Source organism: Erpetoichthys calabaricus, chromosome 11 (assembly GCF_900747795.2).
Source record: "Erpetoichthys calabaricus chromosome 11, fErpCal1.3, whole genome shotgun sequence".
In the NCBI taxonomy this organism is placed as follows: domain Eukaryota; kingdom Metazoa; phylum Chordata; class Cladistia; order Polypteriformes; family Polypteridae; genus Erpetoichthys; species Erpetoichthys calabaricus.
The window spans coordinates 27824069-27844267 of NC_041404.2; the positions used below are offsets into that span (position 1 = coordinate 27824069).

The following is a 20199-nucleotide window of genomic DNA, read 5'->3' on the forward strand; positions in this document are numbered from 1 at the left end:
CCCTGTAGCCTCGGTAACATCGCCACGGTGAAATGTGCGCTCTGGCTGTGGCACGGATGTGTTTGTTTCCCCCTTCAAGTTTCCGCAAGGGTTACCTAAAACAAGTGGCTTCAAGTTTTGCTCTATCTAGTGGTGACCGCGTAGCGATGAGCTCCCTCCACCCCCTCCCCTGAAACGATTGGCGTAAACCTGAAGTACATGAAGTGTCTGCAGTCGAGCAGGTCCCACCCATTTAAAGTTGTGTCTATAAAGCCTCCCGAGTGCAAGGAGTCCCACCCACACGAACGGCTCGGCCTAAACCAGCCTTAGCAGCCAGGCGCTCGCGCCTCTTCGGGTACATAATGGGACGAGATCGCTTTACGTTTCTCTGGAATGACTGGATTAGCTATGTGCTATTTCATGAAATTTCCTGATGACTGAGAGACAGTTGTCAGCTGGGGGGACCCAAAAAACAGATTTGTTTAAGTTTCAGAATGAAAGCAAAACAGACGATGATCATCGTTTGGCACGGCGAGTCTGCTTATCCTTTCATTAATAAATGGGGTAAAGACACAAAGACTTCTTGACTACCTTGAGGCGTATTAACAAATGTGTAAAAGAAGTTTCATTTATGAAGATATCTGAAAATTCTTCAGGCTTCTAGCAAGTGGCAAACCGAGAGGTGTTAATATGTTATCGGTCTTCATTTATTTAGCATCAAACAGCTTTGTAGTTCTTGTCTCTTCATGACATCAGTTTTAACTCAACGCAGTATGTGGGAACTCCAGAGTATAACTTTCCTTTATATTTAGTACAATTATATAAAAGATGTCCACATATCCAGTCAACTTGAAATGACCTGGCTAAAGAGAATATTACGAGACTCTCTGCTTTCATACTGTCCCGGGAATATTACTGTGCGTTTAAATGGAAATACTTTGAAATCCTATAGACAAGAGCAGATGCCCTGAGATGTGCGTATTCGTGTTTATTAAGGACATATAAAGCATCATTTTGACGCTTATTACAGCTAATTCTTTTAATGAACTCAACACTGTATGCGATCCACCATACATATTCATACCATCTCAGTTTTTAATAACAAAGCAGTGATCGACTCTGGCTCTTTGTGACCTTATACACATTTTAAAATATATAATACTAAATTATACGTTTTACATTAAAGGGAACACTAAAAATAAAGTCTGAAATATACGTCTGTTAATGTGCGCTTCCCAGTTGAACATTTGTGTTTCGTTTTTCTAATTTGAACATTTATTTGTGAAATTTCTTTTTAAAATTATTTTCAACCATTTTATTTTTAACTATATTTTGGATGCACTCCAAAATATAGTTAAAGATAATTTTTTAAAAAGTAATTTTGAATCGACATGTGGCATGCGCGTCCTTGGCACTCAGTGAAAAGTTACAAAAGAAACAAAATCAGCAACGGAGACGTTCATGTACAGTAGCCACTCTCGCCTTTGAAGGAACTGAGGGACGACAAACATCATGGGCAGAATAAATGTCTCTCTCTCTCACATACACACACAAACATATATATATATATATATATATATATATATAAAATGTATGTATATACGGGGTGGGCAAAAGTGTAGGCTTACAATTGTGAATACACGAAACACACAGAGTTTATTCTTATATTATTATTTATTTATTAATTATGGCATTGTTTTCTTATTTGTCTTCTTCTTCTTAAAGCTATCAAGTTAATAAAGCTATTGTAATAATGATAACCTTCATGTCTTTTCCCATACGAACAGCTGTAAACCTACTTTTACCCACCCCTGTATATCTATGTGTGTGTATGTGTATATATATATATATATATAATATATATATATATGAAAGTTGTTAGGTGACTTTGAAATTGATCAGTGTGGATATGTGCTTGACTCTCGATTTGGTCCAATTTAGAACATAATAACGTAGGTATGTTGCCTTTATTGATACAATATATTTATATATGTGTATGCATATAACTTTTTTAATATCATGAGTGTTTTATTACTGGAGAAGAATTTATTTTATTACACATATTATTAATAATTTCCACCGACCTGCTGAAAAGCTTTCACTATCAGACTTAGGGCGGAATCCAAACTTTCCAAGAATGGCAAGCTAATAAAATAAACACTATGTGAGAACAAACATTAACAATACAACAGAATGATGGCATACGGCGTTTATGCAACATATGCATATACATAAGAAACATAACAATATAAATAAAAAGCAGTGAAACAGATTAGAAACAAAACGTTTCGGCCATTTTTTTTATTATCAATTGTGCAGCATATACATACACCCATAAATGTTAAAGAGGGTGTAAATTGGTAGTGTATTAGTAAATAACTTTGTGTCGTGCGATGAACTGTACAGGGACTGTCCGTTGCTGCCACGTTTGGCCCCCGCTTGCTAAACTGGATTAAGCAGATTAACGGAATGTGTGGATATATTTTTTTAACTTCTTAAGGCTCCTAAGGTTATTTGGCACGGGATGAGAGGATAATAAAAACTCCAGCTGATGCGAATTTTGGAAGAAATAAACCTCTGGGGGCCAACGGTCCTTCCAAAAGTTCAAGTACAGAAATCACTGAGCGTGAAACCTGCATTTCTACAATACATTGTTCTTTTAAAATTGGTTTGGGTAGCTCTGCTTTTAGGATTAGTCAATAGAGATATGTTTATTTAATCATAGAATTCTAATTGCAATGCTTTAAAAAAAAACAAACTGATGTGTTTTCTTTTATACTTCTGTAGGTTCCTTGCGCTTTGTCCATGTGGACATTGATGAATCAGGCGATATTAAATATCATACAATCCGATCTCATGTTCAAGAAGATATAGTGAAATAATGGTTTTGAACTGATAAGAGAGGATAACGAAGATTAAAACGTAAAAAAAAAACAAAAAAAAAAACCCTCGACTGATGGGAGAATTCAATTAAATTGAAAAACTAAATGCTGGTCAGATCTTAACACTTAATGTCATGCGAAATCTTTAAAATGTACACATTAATCACAGTACATCGCCTGGCATGATTTTCCATACCGGTTATTCTGCTACATTCATTTCCTAAACATCACGGTAATATTTTACTGAACAAGACGTCTTACGTTTAGCATTAAGTTGTTCTTCTGCCAAGGAGATAGAACCGTTGAGATCAGGGCAGTTTGGTTAGAACGGAATGTGCAAACTATTTTCACAAGTAAGGTGAGACAAGGTAACATGATATGGCACCATCAAGCTGATTTTCAATAAGTAAATAAATCAATACGAAATGAACATGACCTTTCTGTCACCGAAAAAGGGAGAATTGGTCTTTTAAAAAAGGAAGTTTAATTAGTGAGAGTAAATGCACGCGTGTTATTTTGTTTTAATGATTCTCATGAAGTTATAAGAGCAGGTCCAATAAGACAGGCGGCACATTTTTCGCCCTTATTTTCGTAATTTAACGGGTAAAATGTTTTTTTCGGTGCAATGTTTTTTAAATTCACGCGGGTCGTTATAATCTGACATCGTCGAACGACATATTGCCGTTAACGAAAATTACATGCTAAAATATTTGCCTTTTTTATTATTTGACTCTTTTGATCTCAACACTGTCGATGCAAAATAATGACCACGAATCTTTTAAATACGTAATGCAAGCAACAGGCAATTGAACTGAATGTTTTTTTAGACATACATGTCTGGAACTGCTAAATTACATGAGTGATACTCAAGCCTAGCTAGTCCCATTGGTTCGATTATGATGTCTTTCAGTAACTTGTAGTCTTATTCTGATTAATTATTTCTTTCTCGCTCTCTCGCCTTTCCCTCAATCTTTGTGTTTGTGTGTGTTTATTAACATGCATATTTATCCACAAGTCATTTTAAAGACTTTTTTATGCAGTGACAATGGCTTCAATAGTTGCCATTATAGCAGGTACGTGTTTGCGATTTGAAATGCTTTTAATTATCATTAACCATAGACTGAAAACAAAACCGAAAAAAGCCATTGTTTGAGTACATAGAGCAGTTATCATTTATCTCAAATTACCTGCTTGAGGTGATTTTGTCAAGCTGTACACAAGGGAGAGAAGAGGGGGTCTTCTTTAAGCCCTTAATAATCATTTGGATTAATTATCTGGTTTTATCAGACGGCAGGGACTAGGAGCTCATGGGATGGCGTCTTAAAACCTGACCACACCATCACTACGTAAGAATTCTTGCTTAAATTAGGTCGATATTGTGTATATAAGACAACATTGTCTATTCCATTGATTGACCTGCAGCTCCAGAAAATTATGTAATGTTTACTAGGACTGTTATATTTTACACATTGAAGTAATTTATACACTGTATTTTATAGCAATGTTTATTAAGCCTCCAAAGCTTAAGAATGTCACATGTCACAGACTGTTGGACTATAAGATTTGTATGAGTTCATCTGGGAGAATAAACAGTAAGAGTTACTTTAACACTTTCTGATTCCCCCTAGTGGATCAATAGGTTGCTTTAAAACCCGTCCACACAATTTCGATTGACGCACTATTCTCTACTAACGGTAGTCATACAAAAAACAAAAAAAGAGTAGAATTGATTTGAGCAGAAAATCAGGTATAAGGTAATTTATTAAGAGCGTATATTGTTAATTTCATTGACTGGTAAGATGCATGCCCTATCATAAACGTACCTTCATTTTATAACCCACGTCAAATTAAGTAAAGGATTCTCCTCAGTGTTATTGGACTATATGTATAGCAACAAAGACGATCTAGGACTGACCTCGTATGAAAAGAAGTTCATCTAAGACAACGGAAACTCTCATAAAAACCAAGAATGTCTAAATGTCAAACCCTGGCGCCTATTCTTCAATGATACACTTTAACTTTGAAGTCGGTGAAGATGAGGCACAGTGAACCGAACCTCATATCTTTTCTTTGAATCTGTCAAAAGGAAAATGTTCTCTTGAGTGTCTTTTCTGATCCCAGTATATAATTTCTGCAATCAATTATTCTCCCATGTCCTGCAACTGACCAAGTGAAGAAGGAAGATGCTTCACGCAGCACAATTTCTTAGCGGCTTTGACGTTTCCTCGTAACAGGGGATAGACGGGGTAATAAAGTGCAGATTAAAGCTCACAATGGCAATGCTAAAGTCCTGGTTTAGTGCTTTGACCAGATCGAGTGTCTTTAATAAACTGGTGCAGAGTATAATTATATCTATCTAAAATTTTGTAACCTGCGTATCCAGCTTATAGTTCCAGTGCCTGTCTCAGAAGCTTTGCACGAGAGATGGGAACCATTGCTGAGCAGGCCGACACTCTCGTCATTTACTCTTTTGGCAAAATGAATGTATGGCGCATCACCATTAGCGGTGTTAATTCGCACTAAAGCATAATAACTCATGCACTGAAGATCATTACTGCTTTTAGTATCAAGGATTAATGAATTCTCACAATATCACAGGTTGGGTGGACAAATAGTTGAAGGGACAGACTGTTTCGCAGAGGGATACCAGTTTGATTCCTTGCCTCTCATTTTGTGACTCTGAGCAATCTTCCAAAGCTGCCACTGCTTCAACTATACACATATGTAGAAACACTTTCAACAAGGTGGTCGGCGAGTTGTTTTGGTTTAACGAATCATCTAAACGAGTCTTCTTATTGTTCACCAAACTGTGCATAGGCCGTCACAAAATCAATTTATTAACGTTTGTATCTTAAACACTGAGGCGTTCTTTTTAATCAGTTATATCGAATAACACAATGTATGTGTTATCTAATGCTTAATTGGATTCGGATAAATATTCCATTTGCACCTGTTTATTAATTATCATTTATGTATGTATGTATGTATGTATGTATGTATGTATGTATGTATGTATGTATGTATGTATGTATGTATGTATTGTTTTGGTTGGGGAACTCAAAGTCTTAAAAGTTAAGACATCGATTTGGAACTGATGGTTGATTCTGCAGTATATGAATAAAGCGGTCCAGGTTTACAACCTTTTCAGACAGATTTTGAAATTTATATTTAATATAAAAGGCGTTCGACTCATTGGTGATTCCAACCATCTTTCAGTGTTCTGTGCCCGCTTATTCCCGATTAAGATTGAAGGAGTCGGACACGATAGCAGTCGGCCCTGTGTTAAACACCGAATCGTTGTTCATTTTCACATAACACCCTTCACATTTTGAAACACCAACTGTAAAGCGATTACTATTAATGCAAGCAGGTGTTTGATTTGAGGTTTTCCTTTTTGTTTGTTTGTTTGTTTGTTTGTTTCTTGACAATTGCAACATAGTGTTTGTCTTTTGCAGGGTCGCAGGTACACCAGTTCATTTCATGCACACTCATTGGCTCAATCTAAAGCGTTTCAGGAAATTAATAAGCAATTTTTTATATACATTTAAAGAAGTATCTGTTCATGAAATAGTAGCAAATGCATCACGGAATGAAACTATTCTACTGTGTATTACAAGAAGCGGCATAAAATACGCCATAAACATTTTAACTTCTCCAGAATGTTAACGAAAGCTGACATAATGTTTTACAATATTTTAGAGAGTTTTGTTGTCAACTTATTTTCAGTATTCTCTTAAAAAAAAACAGATTAAACATTTGCAATTTCATACAAGTCCAATATTGTACAGAACTGTAATTTAAGGTAATTTATATAATGAATAAAATCACAAAAAAGAAAAACAACTAATCAAAAGAAAAAAAAACCAAAAACATTTTAACAGATACTGATTTAAAATCTCAAAAGTACGCTCCTATCGGTGTTCTTTTTCTTTCTTTCTTTTCTTTTTTATCTTGTCATTATGGGTTAAAATGCAGATGGAATTATTTTGTGGGAACTTTGTCACCTAATCCTTTGCTCATTATGGTTACCTGTTTGTTATGTTTTAACAAGCTCGCACGAAAACGGGCTCATTTCATTCATTTATTACAGAGTTGTTCTGTGCAGGGCTCTGCTGTGGTGTGATGAAAATAAACTGTAGTATTCTTTGAGAGCTCGTGTATATTATTAATAACTCCTAATGCTTTATAATTTACTCGTACATTGTAGTGCTCCGGTTGTAAATGTAGCCTACCTAAAATGTAACGTGTTTTAAATTGCACCTAAAAACGGGGAGTGCATTTTATCAGGGAGTTTCATAACAACCTACACAGGTTACTTGAACATTGATCAGACAATAAGCGATCATAAACTAAATTGTAAGCCTAGAGTAAATAGGCTTATCTGTTCTGTCAACATGCGTTCGTTTGATATTATATTTGGTAGCTGAAATATTTAAAGGCAAATTAAGTGAGTTTGTTATATAAATGAATATGTTAAATGTATAAAATTAAAGACCGAGTATGGCAGCGTGGTGCAGTGGTTAACTCTACACACTTCCAGACTGCAGAACTCTGGATTACTTTATGGAGTTTACAGATTCTCTTAGTGTTCAGACGGGTCTTTACATGGACCTCCAGTTTTCCTGCCTTATTGACGTTCATGTATCAGATACGTTTAACTTATGAGGTTATAACTAAATGTCTGTATGCGTGTAACGGTGCTCTGTGGTAAACTGCTCCCCCATTCAAGGTTGATATGTGTCTTGCACCCAATGCTGCTGGCATACACTCTTAAAAATAAAGGTGCCAAAGTGGTTCTACACAACCATACCACAGGAAATCATTTTTGGATCCCAAAAGAACAATCTATATGAATGACCCAGAAAGAAATTTTGATTTAGATCCTTAACAGCTCCCAAAAATAACAAGGATAACAGATTTATAAAATACCACTGCCTTCCTGATTTTAAATGGACTCTTGCTGCATATAATAACTCAGGCTAAGTTCTGGTTTTCTTGATTTGTTAGTATCCTGTTAGGTATACATTAAAGATGCAGACAGGCAGTGTGGCACAGTGGTTAAGGTTTTGGGCTTCAAACATGGATGTTGTGGGTTGAAATGAAGCCACTGACGCTGTGTGACCCTGAGCAAGTCACTTCACCTGCCTGTGCTCCAACTGGAAAAGGCAAAGAAACATAACCAATTGTATCTCAAATGTTGTAGGTCGCCCTGTATAAAGGTGTCAGCCAAGAACATAAGATTTCTGTTTTGTCAGCACATTAGTAACCTATTTAAAGATTCCATTTCAAATGCAAAGAAGCCTCTCCATAATGAAATGGTTCTTTGTAAAGCAGTGGTTCATACGAGGAACCACACAGCCCTGTAAAGTGCCATTACAGAACCGTTACTTTCAAGAGTGTATAGGGTGAAACTCTAAAATTCAGCTAAGTGGGTTCAGTAAAATGATGGATGGAGGGATTCATAAAATATGTCTACCTTCATAGGATGTGGTAACCAGTTGAACAGCCATGTTGATTTGTACCTGTTTCGGTCACTATACTGTACGTTTTCCGAGCTGTGTAAACCTGCATGAGAGTTTTGCCAAAAATGTTATAGGTCAAAAGTAACATGATGAATTGTTCACATAATCAAGTTCTGGTCAACATCAAAACAAAAAATATAAGCTTCCGTAGCAAAAATGGAGTCCTTCCAAGATGCATGTCCCTTGCTCATCCAGATAACTACACAGTGTGTGCTGAAGGCAAAGGTGCAATGAGGGCTAGAGCCACTGGTTGGCAGCACTGAAGAGCACTTCTGGGTATGATTCTAGGTGACCTTTGACTTCTATGCCATATTTTTGTGTAACAAGGATTAAAAAATATCCTCAACAGTAGCCAGTTGCAACTTGTCATGGGTGCATTTTGGCAGGAGAGGAAAAATGATTAGATACTGGAAATAAAGTGGAAGCAAGAGGAAGAAAATAGCAGGATATAAAGAATCCGGAAAACAAAGAGTGTTTAATTAGGCCCAATGGGACGCCTGTGCTTTGTTTTGTTTGTTTATGTTCTGGTGTATCTTTTCTTCCTTTGCTTGTCTCTCTTTCTCCGTGCGTGTTTGTGTGAGCAATGCGCTTTTATCAGCCAGACGGCTCAGTTTTTGATTGTGTGCCCCAGCTGCCAAGAGGCCTGTCTGCTATGCTGTCTTTATGCTCTGTACTGCATGTAAGTGATATCACAAGAGTTATGCCAAGTGCACCCTCTGGGCTCTAACAAGAGCAATGGGAAAGGCACTACAAACTTATCACTATTATTGTTTTGTTCAGCTATAAAGGCATTCATAACGATTTTCAGCCATCCTTTCAGTTTTCTAATCCTGCTAAAAATAGGCAGGGAAGTAACAGAATTTGCATGGGTGTCTGTTTGCTACAGTCGTGCAGAGTGATGAAACAAAAGGAGCCTGGTGGCTTTCAAACTTGTTTTTATGAAGGAGAATTCAGGTGAAAACCTACAGATTGAACTATCTGCTTTAGAATATATTCAGGGTGTTTATAAGATTCTGTCAGAAAGTGAAAAATGATCATTTCATACAAAAATACATCCTTGGGAGTATAAAATGTACGTTTGGAATAGAAAAGAAAACATGTTAGATTTCTTTAAAAAAAATGTAAAGAGTTTGTTCAGTCATGTGATTTCTCCCAGCTTGTCCCTGCTTTGCAATTGTCTGGAGACCCTTTAAGGGTTTTGTAATAAACAAATCAACTTAACATACAGTAGGCAGCAGGGCCGGGTTAACCATGAAGCAAAATAAGTAAGAGCTTAGGGCATCAAGGGAAGTGGAGGCGCCACAGAAATTTTCCATTGCCGAAGATTTACCATGGACCATATGGTGCAAAACGGCAAATGGTGCACCTGAACCAGGTGCCACAAAAAGGGGCTCCCATATTGAATAAAATACTTACATATACATACATGCAATAATAAAAATATTAACAAAATAGTAATAAAAGAGGCTAATGATGCATATTAGTCTTGGGAATACAACAAAATGGCCCACCGAGGTTCATGTGATCGTTCTTGTGTTGGTCTTGTCAGCTGTCCCGTTCAGTCGTCCACTGAGAGTGAGTGCAGCTCATATATGAAGGGGCACCAAAATCTTTTAAGTGCTTAGGGCTTCTTAATCCGGCCCTGGTAGGCCATGTGTTGTAGTGATTAAGGACTTGGACTTCAAACCCTGAGGTTATGGGTTCAGTTCTACTACTGACACCGTATGACCATGAGCAAGTCACCTGCCTGTGCTCCATTTGGAAAAACAAAAGAAATACATCCAACTGTATCTCAATTGTTGTAAGTCGCCTTGGATAAAGGGGTCAGCCAAATGAGAAATAATAATAATAACATAAAAATGATTAATTAAGTATATTGTCTTGGGTAGAGTAACTCTTAGTAGTATACCAGCAAGAATATCTTAGATGTTAATGGTAGGTGGCACAATGGACGCTATTATACTTCGGTGGACGCTATAATACTTCAGTTCTTTGGAAAACTTGTGGTGCCATTTTCAACGCTGTCTTTTTCAGAGTGAACAGCTGTCCTACCGCAATACCAACTTGTCAGTTTTTGTGTAAAAGAGAATATGCTACTTGATATTTTTATCTATGTTCTGTATGAATTTTTATTTTGTTCCCAGGTAAATATGGATGAGTTGTGGTATATCATGACTAGAACATTTTTAAACAGTGGAACAATGAATGTTGCTTTGAAAAGATAATTTCTACTACTAAATTATAAATGGTACAATATACCAACATTTTCCTTTCTAAAGACAAATTTGTCTTGTGTTACTGAGGAAGTTCATTGTAAATGCTTTACAATCTCACAATAATTTCATTTTAATTAGTGAAAGCCAATATGGCCTCTTATTTGTCAAAGTCCTACTCCATATATCTTCACAGTGGCAAGGAGACATGATCAATGTTTGGTTAGTATGACATAAAGTGCAGGTTTCCTATTACCGGCAGTAAATCTGAGTAGTGTTTAAACAATTTATTATAAGTGGATACTAAATGATAATTTGAGTATGGCATTTTACATTTGAAATATTTGTATTTATTTTTATATAGCAAATGCCTGCATGTTGAGGTAATATATAATCAAAGAAAAATGTATGTTAACATGATACAGATTTTTACCACTGATGACCTACAAATATGTAAATAATTAGTTTCAGTCATCTAATTTCACTCTCAAGGTAATAACTAAAGTTTCTTGGATGTGTATGAAGGTAAATCATATGAATATGCACATTATAGTTTGTTATATGTATTGTATTTCTCGCCATCTTCTCATAGAATTCTGATGTCAAATAAGACATAAATGTCTTTGGCAACCCCCAAAATATTAATTTAGAATGCTGGAAAGCTATTGGCCTGCTTCCACAGGACCCTATAATTAATGTCTCTATTAAGTACACACTGCACTACGTAGCTTAAGGGGTCTGTTCTCAGGGTTACCTTTTAAGCATTGAACAGCTTGATTTACAACTTTTTGACTAAATGAATGCATTGCACCCCAGACCCAGAGGCAATTCCCAAAAACAGAAATGTCTGGGTTATAAAGGTAAATGCTTGGCAAAGGACAGGGTCATCTGACTTTTTCCATTTTCATGCAATTAAATGTAAATGTCCCTTGCAATCAAAGTGAAGCTGTCTAGCCAAAAACTATTTTGTGTTCACGTTGTGGAGTTTCATGTTAATATATTTCAGAAATGCACACACTCACACATACATAACATATTTACTAAACACAGTTTCAGCAAAAATCTATCTATCTATCTATCTATCTATCTATCTATCTATCTATCTATCTATCTATCTATCTATCTATCTATCTATCTATCTATCTATCTATGTCTAGCTAACAGCATTATGTTTGGATTACAATTCATTACTGGTTTGTAATTTGATTATTTCACAATATTTTGGTGGGTTTAAAGAACATTTTTATTTTCTTAATTCTTCAAGTCATTATTTTTTTATTAACAAGTTCATACCATTGAGGACTATACTATATGGGCCTACTTCTAACATGTATATGCACACAAGCACACATGCATGCAATTACATGTATATGTACAATAATATGTATTTGTTTGTGATACGGTTTTGCTATGTATACAGTATAAATCAATATATAACTTTGACTTTAGAAGGTATTGTTAGATGTGATTACATTGATTACACGCACAAACCATTCAGTAATCTTTTATATCGCCTCATTTCATGTTAAAATTTGAAGAAACAATGGCTACATTTTGGTCTAGCCTCTTTCATTGAAACGCGGACTAAGACGAATAATGAATCATTTTATAGAAGTGTGATAACAGAAATGTATTGAGCTGAACAGTCTGTTAGAAAAGAGCGCTGCGCCAATGTGCCAAAAACCCAGGCAGGTGAAATTGCAATTACCTGTATGACTTTAAAACCTTCATAGAACTTTTGTTCAAGTGAGAGTTGTGACGAGAAAGCTAAGTGCTGCAGAGAAAAATTAGACTACTGCAGAGTGAAAACGAATTGGTATCTTTGAGCACAATTACATTTAGTTGCATTTTAACACATCCTGAAGGTAAACAGCTCACTTGTTGCACATTCGATTCAAATTTGTTTTGCAGCATCCAATCTAAAATCTAAAAAGCACAAATGTAAGTTCAGAAAGTGGATAGCCTGCATTTGACAGTTCGTACATAAGGTACTGCTGATAGAAAGTGCATTATCTATAACCTAACATAATGTAAAATAACATAACAACGTCTCGATCCCGCCGAGACCCTAAGTTTGATTAAATGAACATCAGAATGGTATGTTATGTCGCTTTCTTAACATCTTAAAAAAAAAATCCAGAATGCAACCTTAACTTAATGAAAACCCATTATTTGTGTTTGAACTCCAACAAAAGCAAAACTCAAAAGAAATAGGGAGAAAAATGAAACACTGCTTGATTTTTGCTAAAAGAAAAAAAAAAAAGCTAAAGAACATCTGTTTTTTGTATTTGTTACCATCACCACAGTATGCACAATTTTAATAGCTGTAACCCAATATAACAGAGCATTTAGGAACTCGCTGGAAAGATGTTTTAAAAACATGTTTCATCGACAGGCCCAAGACACTTATTGTAACAGTCTCTCAAATATTAAAATGTTTTGATGAAGTCTCTTTGGAATTCCAAGATTTAATTGATCTATTTTGGAAACCAGAATATTTCACTACATAACTCCTTACATCCTAAAAGTTTAGTTTTTTTAAGGACTTTACATAATAATATACACCTTTTTATGCTCTGTGCTCCAGATATTTTTTCAACAAGAAAGAAAGAAAGAAAGAAAGAAAGAAAGAAAGAAAGAAAGAAAGAAAGAAAGAAAAAGAATTTTGTTGAATTTTGATTTGAACTTTATTAATCAATACTCAACAAGTCATGTACAATAACAAAAGTAAAGCAAACAAAGAAAACCCCGATTCACCCCCAAAAAACATTTAATTTATAAGAAAGAAAGAAAGAAAGAAAGAAAGAAAGAAAGAAAGAAAGAAAGAAAGAAAGAAAGAAAGGTTGGCTGTGACATGAGATATTGTTTTGGTGTTGGACGTTATTCTTCATAATAACAGCAACAGCTATTAATGGCAACATATAATCTGCTAATGGGGAAATATGTTCACAGTAGCACCTTTAAAAAAAGCACCACTTTCTTTTTGTGCTTGTCGGTTGCTTTCTTCACTCCTTACTCCTCCTTGCCTTGCAATGAATGAAGTACGCAGAATGACTTTTACGCCTTTAGAGCTAATTATTGCGTTAGCTATCTTCATCAACATTATAAATCCGTGAAAATGTGACCATTAAAAAATAAAGAACTAAAGAAAATTCATCACACAACGATGTCAGTTCTTTTAGTATAATTCACGGGTGTAATTTATTATTATTTTTATTAGTATTATTATTAGTAGTAGTAGTAGTAGTATTATTTTAGTAATGCTTTCTTTTAAAAAATACTTAGAACTCTTGTGTTGCAAGTGTTTCTTCGGTGCCCACACGACCTTCTCTCCATGAAGTGTCCCTCCATCAATCCGACTGTTGCCTGAGGGACGTTTTCCAGATGAGGATTCGTTAGAATTTTCCATCAAGGAACATAAAAAGGTTAGGCATTTTTGGTAGGTAACGTTTGTATGTTTCCACGTTACATTTTCTATACGGTACTATTAAGCAACACAATATGCAAATAAATACTGCATGTATTTCGTCAGCCTAAGCTGAAATGTATTTTAATGAAAGGCGTATTTTAGAACGCCATCCTCTTCTAAATTAAGTGGGAAAAATGAGACACAAAAGCGCGCACTATTGAGTAAAAGTTCTAGAAATTCAGTCAGCACAAGAATGAACAACGTTCGGAGTCTTCCAGGTTGGTTTGACGAAAATGTTAGCTACTTGAAAATTACCGAATCGTTTTGACAGACAGCTAAATGGACGTCTCTATGCAAATAAGTACTGCGACATACCGTTAATCTCTGATGGCTGCCGTGATGAACTTGTACTGATGAGGATGGGAGCTTGTGGTAGCGTTTAAATGAACGTAATCTCCGGAGGTCTTTAAGTGGTGCTCAGTGATAAAATGTGATTGCATTGTATTTAAGCCTATCTAGTGTTTAGAAAACCAAGATAAAAACGTCAACGAGCTTCAATACTTTTCACTTAAACTAAATGACCCACTGCACTTTACAGATACTCGGGTTAATTAACTTTATTTAGAACATAAAAGAATAAAAAATAAAAAAATGAATAAACAAAAAACAAAACAAGCTAGCTTCAAAATGAAGCCGACAAATTCTAGCGGTGATTCAGCAAAGCATTATGCTAAATCGAACAAAAATTACAAACTCTTTATAAATGTCATACCTAAGTAAATAGTTAGAAAAAGTACATTAATTTGGGCATATGTATTTAAAAAAATATCGTGATGTTTATTATTGCTAAGGGAAAAATATCCACTGAAGCGTTTAAATCGAAAAATAAAATTTGAACATTCACATCCGAACGGCCTGTACACAGAACAAGTTTAAAAAATGACCCCCCCCCCCCCCAAAAGAAAAGATCGCAAACTTTAAGAACATTTTAATGATACTGTAAATATGGTTGAAATTTTTTAAGTAAATTTAATAATTACCTCTCTACGCATTTCGGCCTATTATGCCAATGGAATTCAGTACTAATATGCTTATTTATTTTTACGTAAATATAATGTAACAATTATGTATGCATTTGAAAAGCAAATAATAGTTAAATATTTTATAAATAAATATATAGTATTATTTTTGTATAAAGTTAGTAAATTTAACAATGCTGGAAGCTCATAAAGGAACAACATAATCACACCAAATTAGTTAAGACAAGTACAACTTGCCAGGATGGTAGAGTAGTTTTTCTGTTAACATTTTAAGAACTTCAAAATACATTTTAGCGGTTCAACCATATAGAGATGCATACTTTTGCTGACTGAAATCTATCTATCTATCTATCTATCTATCTATCTATCTATCTATCTATCTATCTATCTATCTGCATTGTCTATGTTTTTGTGTTTAGTATTCAATAATTTTAAAATATAAGAGGATAAAAATATATTTTAAAGACAACTGTATTGGAACACAAATAAACAAATGTAGTCAAAAGTACGTAGTTCCTCAGTTTAATTGCTGGTTCATTTTTATGCCAAGCAGTAAGCCGTAATTAGGCAGTTTTGTAGTGTAAAATGTACTTTCTTGAATTTTCAGCGAAATCCATAAGCACCTCACTACTTGAGAAACGTTTCCCACAGAATAGGTATTGTTTTGTAGAGTTATATAAATCAGCCTTTATTTAGTATGGCCACTTTCACAACAGTCATCGCCATCACAAGGCACTTTAGAAGGTAAACAAGAATTCAGCATAAGGCCGGGAACCTCCCAAAAATAACAGGGAACTATTAGGAAAATAGAACTGAGCATGCAAGCATCTAAGAGTGTCACCAACACACGCCACAGGGCAGCAAATGTGCAGTACAGAGGAGAGCGCTGACAATCAGAAGGGACAGGCAGTTCGACTCAATAGGGCAGGTTTAGCTGTCAGACATCACGTTAGAGTGACCTGCTGCTTATTAACCCATTTCTTATCTGTGCCTCTTTGGAGTTTTGATTTGTTTGGTATTGCCAGGATTACTTTTGAAGTATATTTCAATTAATACAGGTTATGTGTTTGATATTTGCGACTCATAAACTGTTATCAAATACTTAAAATGTAAAATTTATTTGATCTTCTTCTTTTCCTATCCTAGTTTAACTATTTTGTTTTCTATATTACACAGATCAAATAAGAATCCACAGTTTTGATTTATGCATTTACCTTATTTTTACTGTGTTTATAAAACAGACTGGTAATTGTTTGTATAAAAACGAAATGATCATTTTTGTGTATACCTAAACCACAATGTGGTTCAACTACATTCAACTACAGCCTTTATTTGTTTTGTCCTGTACAGGTATAAAGCACAGTCCAGCGTAGTCCAAGCAATAGCTGACTGGACAGACGTTACACACCTGATTATTAAAGGAGTGAAGAAGACCTTCACACACCCAGACACCTCGTGGCCAAATTTCTTATTCGTTCCTTATGTCGTTTTTTGCAAAACTCCTCACAAAAAGCTAATACTGTAACTTGAAAATGTCATGGCATAAACCTGTTACTTCTTCCAGAGAGATTTTTCCAGTAAGCCCCCATCATAGCCAGTATCATAAAAGAAACGAAACGGCATGCACGCGATCATCTATTAAAACGGACACATTGTTATTTGACTTGCTGAAGCCCTTTGCTAAATGTGCTTCAACACCAATTTGAAATACTTCTGTTAGAGGAATATTTCATTAGTCACTACGAGTGTGTTTATTTATATAATGCTAAAAGTAATGCTACTGTACTTTCTATTGTTTTGAATATACAAAACTACTTGCCATAGCATTGCAATAAATAGTTTCAAATTTCCTGCACCCTGTACAGCATTCAAAGCAGCTTGTATCAAAAGCGGTGTAAACTGACTAATGGCTGTTTCAGAAAGTTACTCAAAATGTTAAACAGAGTGGAAACAAAGTGTAAAACTAGTTCTGATTATAATTCAATACTAGCAACACAATTTAGAGGTAAAAGATTTTTGATTTAGTAAAATGACAGAATCCTATATTTTTTACAAAGTACAGCTATGAGTCAAGCAGGTAAAATATCATGTGAGATAATAACTGTTTTCTAACAGGTATACCTAATAGTTCATTATGTGAGTGCTGGAAAATTCGGAAAACTGGGCCAAACTCACAATTCCACCTAAAAAAAACGAGTGTTTTTTTTTTGCTTTAAATAAGGTATTGTAAATAATATCTATCTATCTATCTATCTATCTATCTATCTATCTATCTATCTATCTATCTATCTATCTGTGTAAGCTGATTTCACCCTTCCATCACACGCAGTTACTACATAACGCCAACATTTTCGCCGTGCTGTCCAGTCTCTCTTTTTGATTGTTATTCCCTCAGACACCGTGTAGCTGAACCATCTTTTTTCATAGCAGTTGGGGTCTTGCTGTTACACGTTGATTAATCTAAATCAGCTGCTCTTGTGCATTCTAAACAGAGGAGCGTTTGGCATAATTAAGAATGAAGGCTTTTCAAATGCGGCCTGTCTTCTGTCTATTGTACAATGTAGCGTGTACGCAAAACACACTAGTTTGCTGTAGTCGTAGATGTCCTAAATATTTTTTCAGCGAATTGCTTCAGCGAGAAGTAGTTATTCTAATTCACTAAGCAGAACGTAATCTGCTTTCCGTTTTTATTTTATTCTGAAAAGATGTTTTTAATAACAAAAGCCTCGAATTTCAACAAATTTCTTTGCAGACATCCTAAACAACATAACTACCAGCGACACAACAACTTGTGACCGCCTGGTCCTTTCAAACGCCCACCAAGCTGTCATGGATGCCCAACTGTGGTGTGTTAGTGAAGTGAATGTCAGCGCACCACGCTGTCTGCCCTCTCTGCTCTGAGAGTTTACTCACGCATTGATTCTTTAATGTGCAGTTTCTGGAAAAAGAAATGTATAGGCAACAAATCATTTTTAATTGTATGAAAACTTTCATTAAATGTCATTCTTACCCGGATCAATGCAGGATGATAAATTCTTTGATAAATTAAGGTCCATTGTAAATACCTGTAATGTAAGAAAATTGATTTAAATGTCCATCGTTTTCTTTATTTTTTTAATGCTACATTTAATTAAATTTTAAATTGCCTTGCTTAATAATTGCATACATCATCTTACTATACATGCATATATTTAAAGCAAATTAAATTTGTATTCATAAAATAATAATAAAACAGTGGTTTACATTATTCTGTGGGCAGTTGTAGAAAATACAATAATAGGCAGAGGTTACATAAAATATTTAGCATGTAAAAAAAACCCGATTAATTTCGTGTAGCTTTAGTGTAAAAATTACTTCGTCTTATACAGCTCTCGGAGGACCCCTTTTAATCATATGGGTGTTTCAGCAAACATTTGTTTTATTTACACTTACTTTAACTTTTGGGCTTCAGTTTAAAGCCCAACGGCCTGTGTTTACCTAACATAATATATTCGTCTAACCTTTCTTATCTTTTGGAATCCCTTTGCTTGTTTTATGTTGATAATAAATCGTCACGATGCTGCGTTCCGGCTCCTTGTCTGGAGCTAAGCAACGCGATCTTTTGTCAAAGCAGGAATTGCCATTTTTTTCCATTCTTTTCAACAGCCACTAACATTCAACCATTAACATCAGAATCGTGTAATATTTAAGGTTTACAAAATGTATATTTTATAGACATTTTACGTCACTATCGTGCAGTTTCGTAGCTTTACAAAATACAAAGGTCCAGCATGTAAACGATTAGTATTTACATGTGAACCACGGTTAGCATTTTCCGCAAGGCGCTATAACGAGAAAATATGCTCTCACATTTTGCCATTACATTTATATATCCAGCTGTGCATTAATAAAACAATACCCATGGCTTATCTTCGAAAACGCGAGACATTCGTAGGTATAACTGCAATGTTTTCATTATAAAGTATTCTACAGAAGGGATTCAAAAAGACGTCACGTCACGTACGCTCTAAATACGATATCTTTTATTTAGTTTTCGAAACGCACAATTCCTTTTGGCTTTTGATGTGCAAATCGCATAAGAGATGAAGCGAAATAGAGACTCCAGCTACTGCGCCGGCTCTCTGCCTTTTAGTGTCTTAAAATGCGCTTGTGGAATTACCTTTTCATAAACTGAAGCCATCTGCTTGTGACTTGAGTTAGACTGTTTTTGTTTTATTAAAAATGAACACGGATTAGTTTAATAATAAATGTGTTTTATGAAATTACGTGTATTTAAAAAATAAAGTTGTGAGCAATGAAATTGTCCAAGAAAAAATAATGGTAACCTTGAACAAATGCAATACAAAATAAAAGATACTAATATTTTTGAAGTATTATTTCATATATTTTTCATCATAGGGACGTGCACAAGCTGATGGATGTGTGATTATGTAGAGAAGGTTGTGGCAGAGGCTGTATTTTTAAAACTTCATTCAGATGAGTCCTCACGATTATTTAATTAGCTTTTTCTCGGAAATAAATCATGCAAAATACGAATATTTTCTGTTCGGAGCAAGTATACACCGGTGTATATCCCCAAAGTCTATCTAGAAGCATTCTTCGACCAACACACTTAAAACAGTATAGGATAATTTGTGTACTTACCCTTAGTTTTCACTTGACGTTAAATCAAAATATCATTAATCTTTTCCCCATTCGGATTTAAATAGATCCAACGATAAGCTTGCAGTTTGTAGCAGGGCACTCTGATCTGTGATTCGGTCTGTTTTTGCAGCTCCAGGTTTTCTTTGGGAGCACCGTGGTGACGTCAAGCACTCCCGACTGTCAATCAGAGCCGCGCGTGGAGGTGCGGGGCTTCATCCCGTCCGCTTAATTATCCAAGTCGACCATTACATCAGCTTCCAGACGTATTATTAATATGGCAGTTCCCACAGCAGAAAAAAAGGTGTACAAAACAAGGGTTGTTTGAGGGACCAGCTCTCTGTGGACTCACTGATATACGCGCGCACTTAATTATATTACATATTATAATCTCTGTTCTCATTTGATCACTTTTGTATGGTGACGAAACGCAGTCTGTTAAACAAAGTGCTTAGTATACATCACTTTTTGAGACATCCATCCTTATTCGAACCTTCTGACTCCATTTTAGGA

The 20199-nt window shown here is 35.2% G+C and overlaps 1 protein-coding gene across 3 annotated transcripts in view; it reads right to left on the reverse strand.

The window, feature by feature from the left end:
* The window catches only part of pitx1 (paired-like homeodomain 1), a 554834-nt gene extending 534945 nt beyond the window's left edge, over positions 1-19889 (reverse strand). For 2 of the 3 annotated variants that reach the window (XR_007936185.1, XM_051933474.1), the window contains exons 1-2: positions 19690-19889; positions 18056-18110 (exon numbers count right to left, since the gene is read on the reverse strand). Coding sequence is in view for 2 of the 3 variants with exons in the window: in XM_051933474.1 (XP_051789434.1) it covers positions 18056-18101 (46 nt within the window). In the remaining variant the exon portion in view is untranslated. The remainder of the gene's footprint in view (positions 1-18055; positions 18111-19689) is intronic. The other variant, XM_028812862.2, reaches the window with a different exon arrangement.
* Positions 19890-20199: the final 310 nt, after the last annotated feature.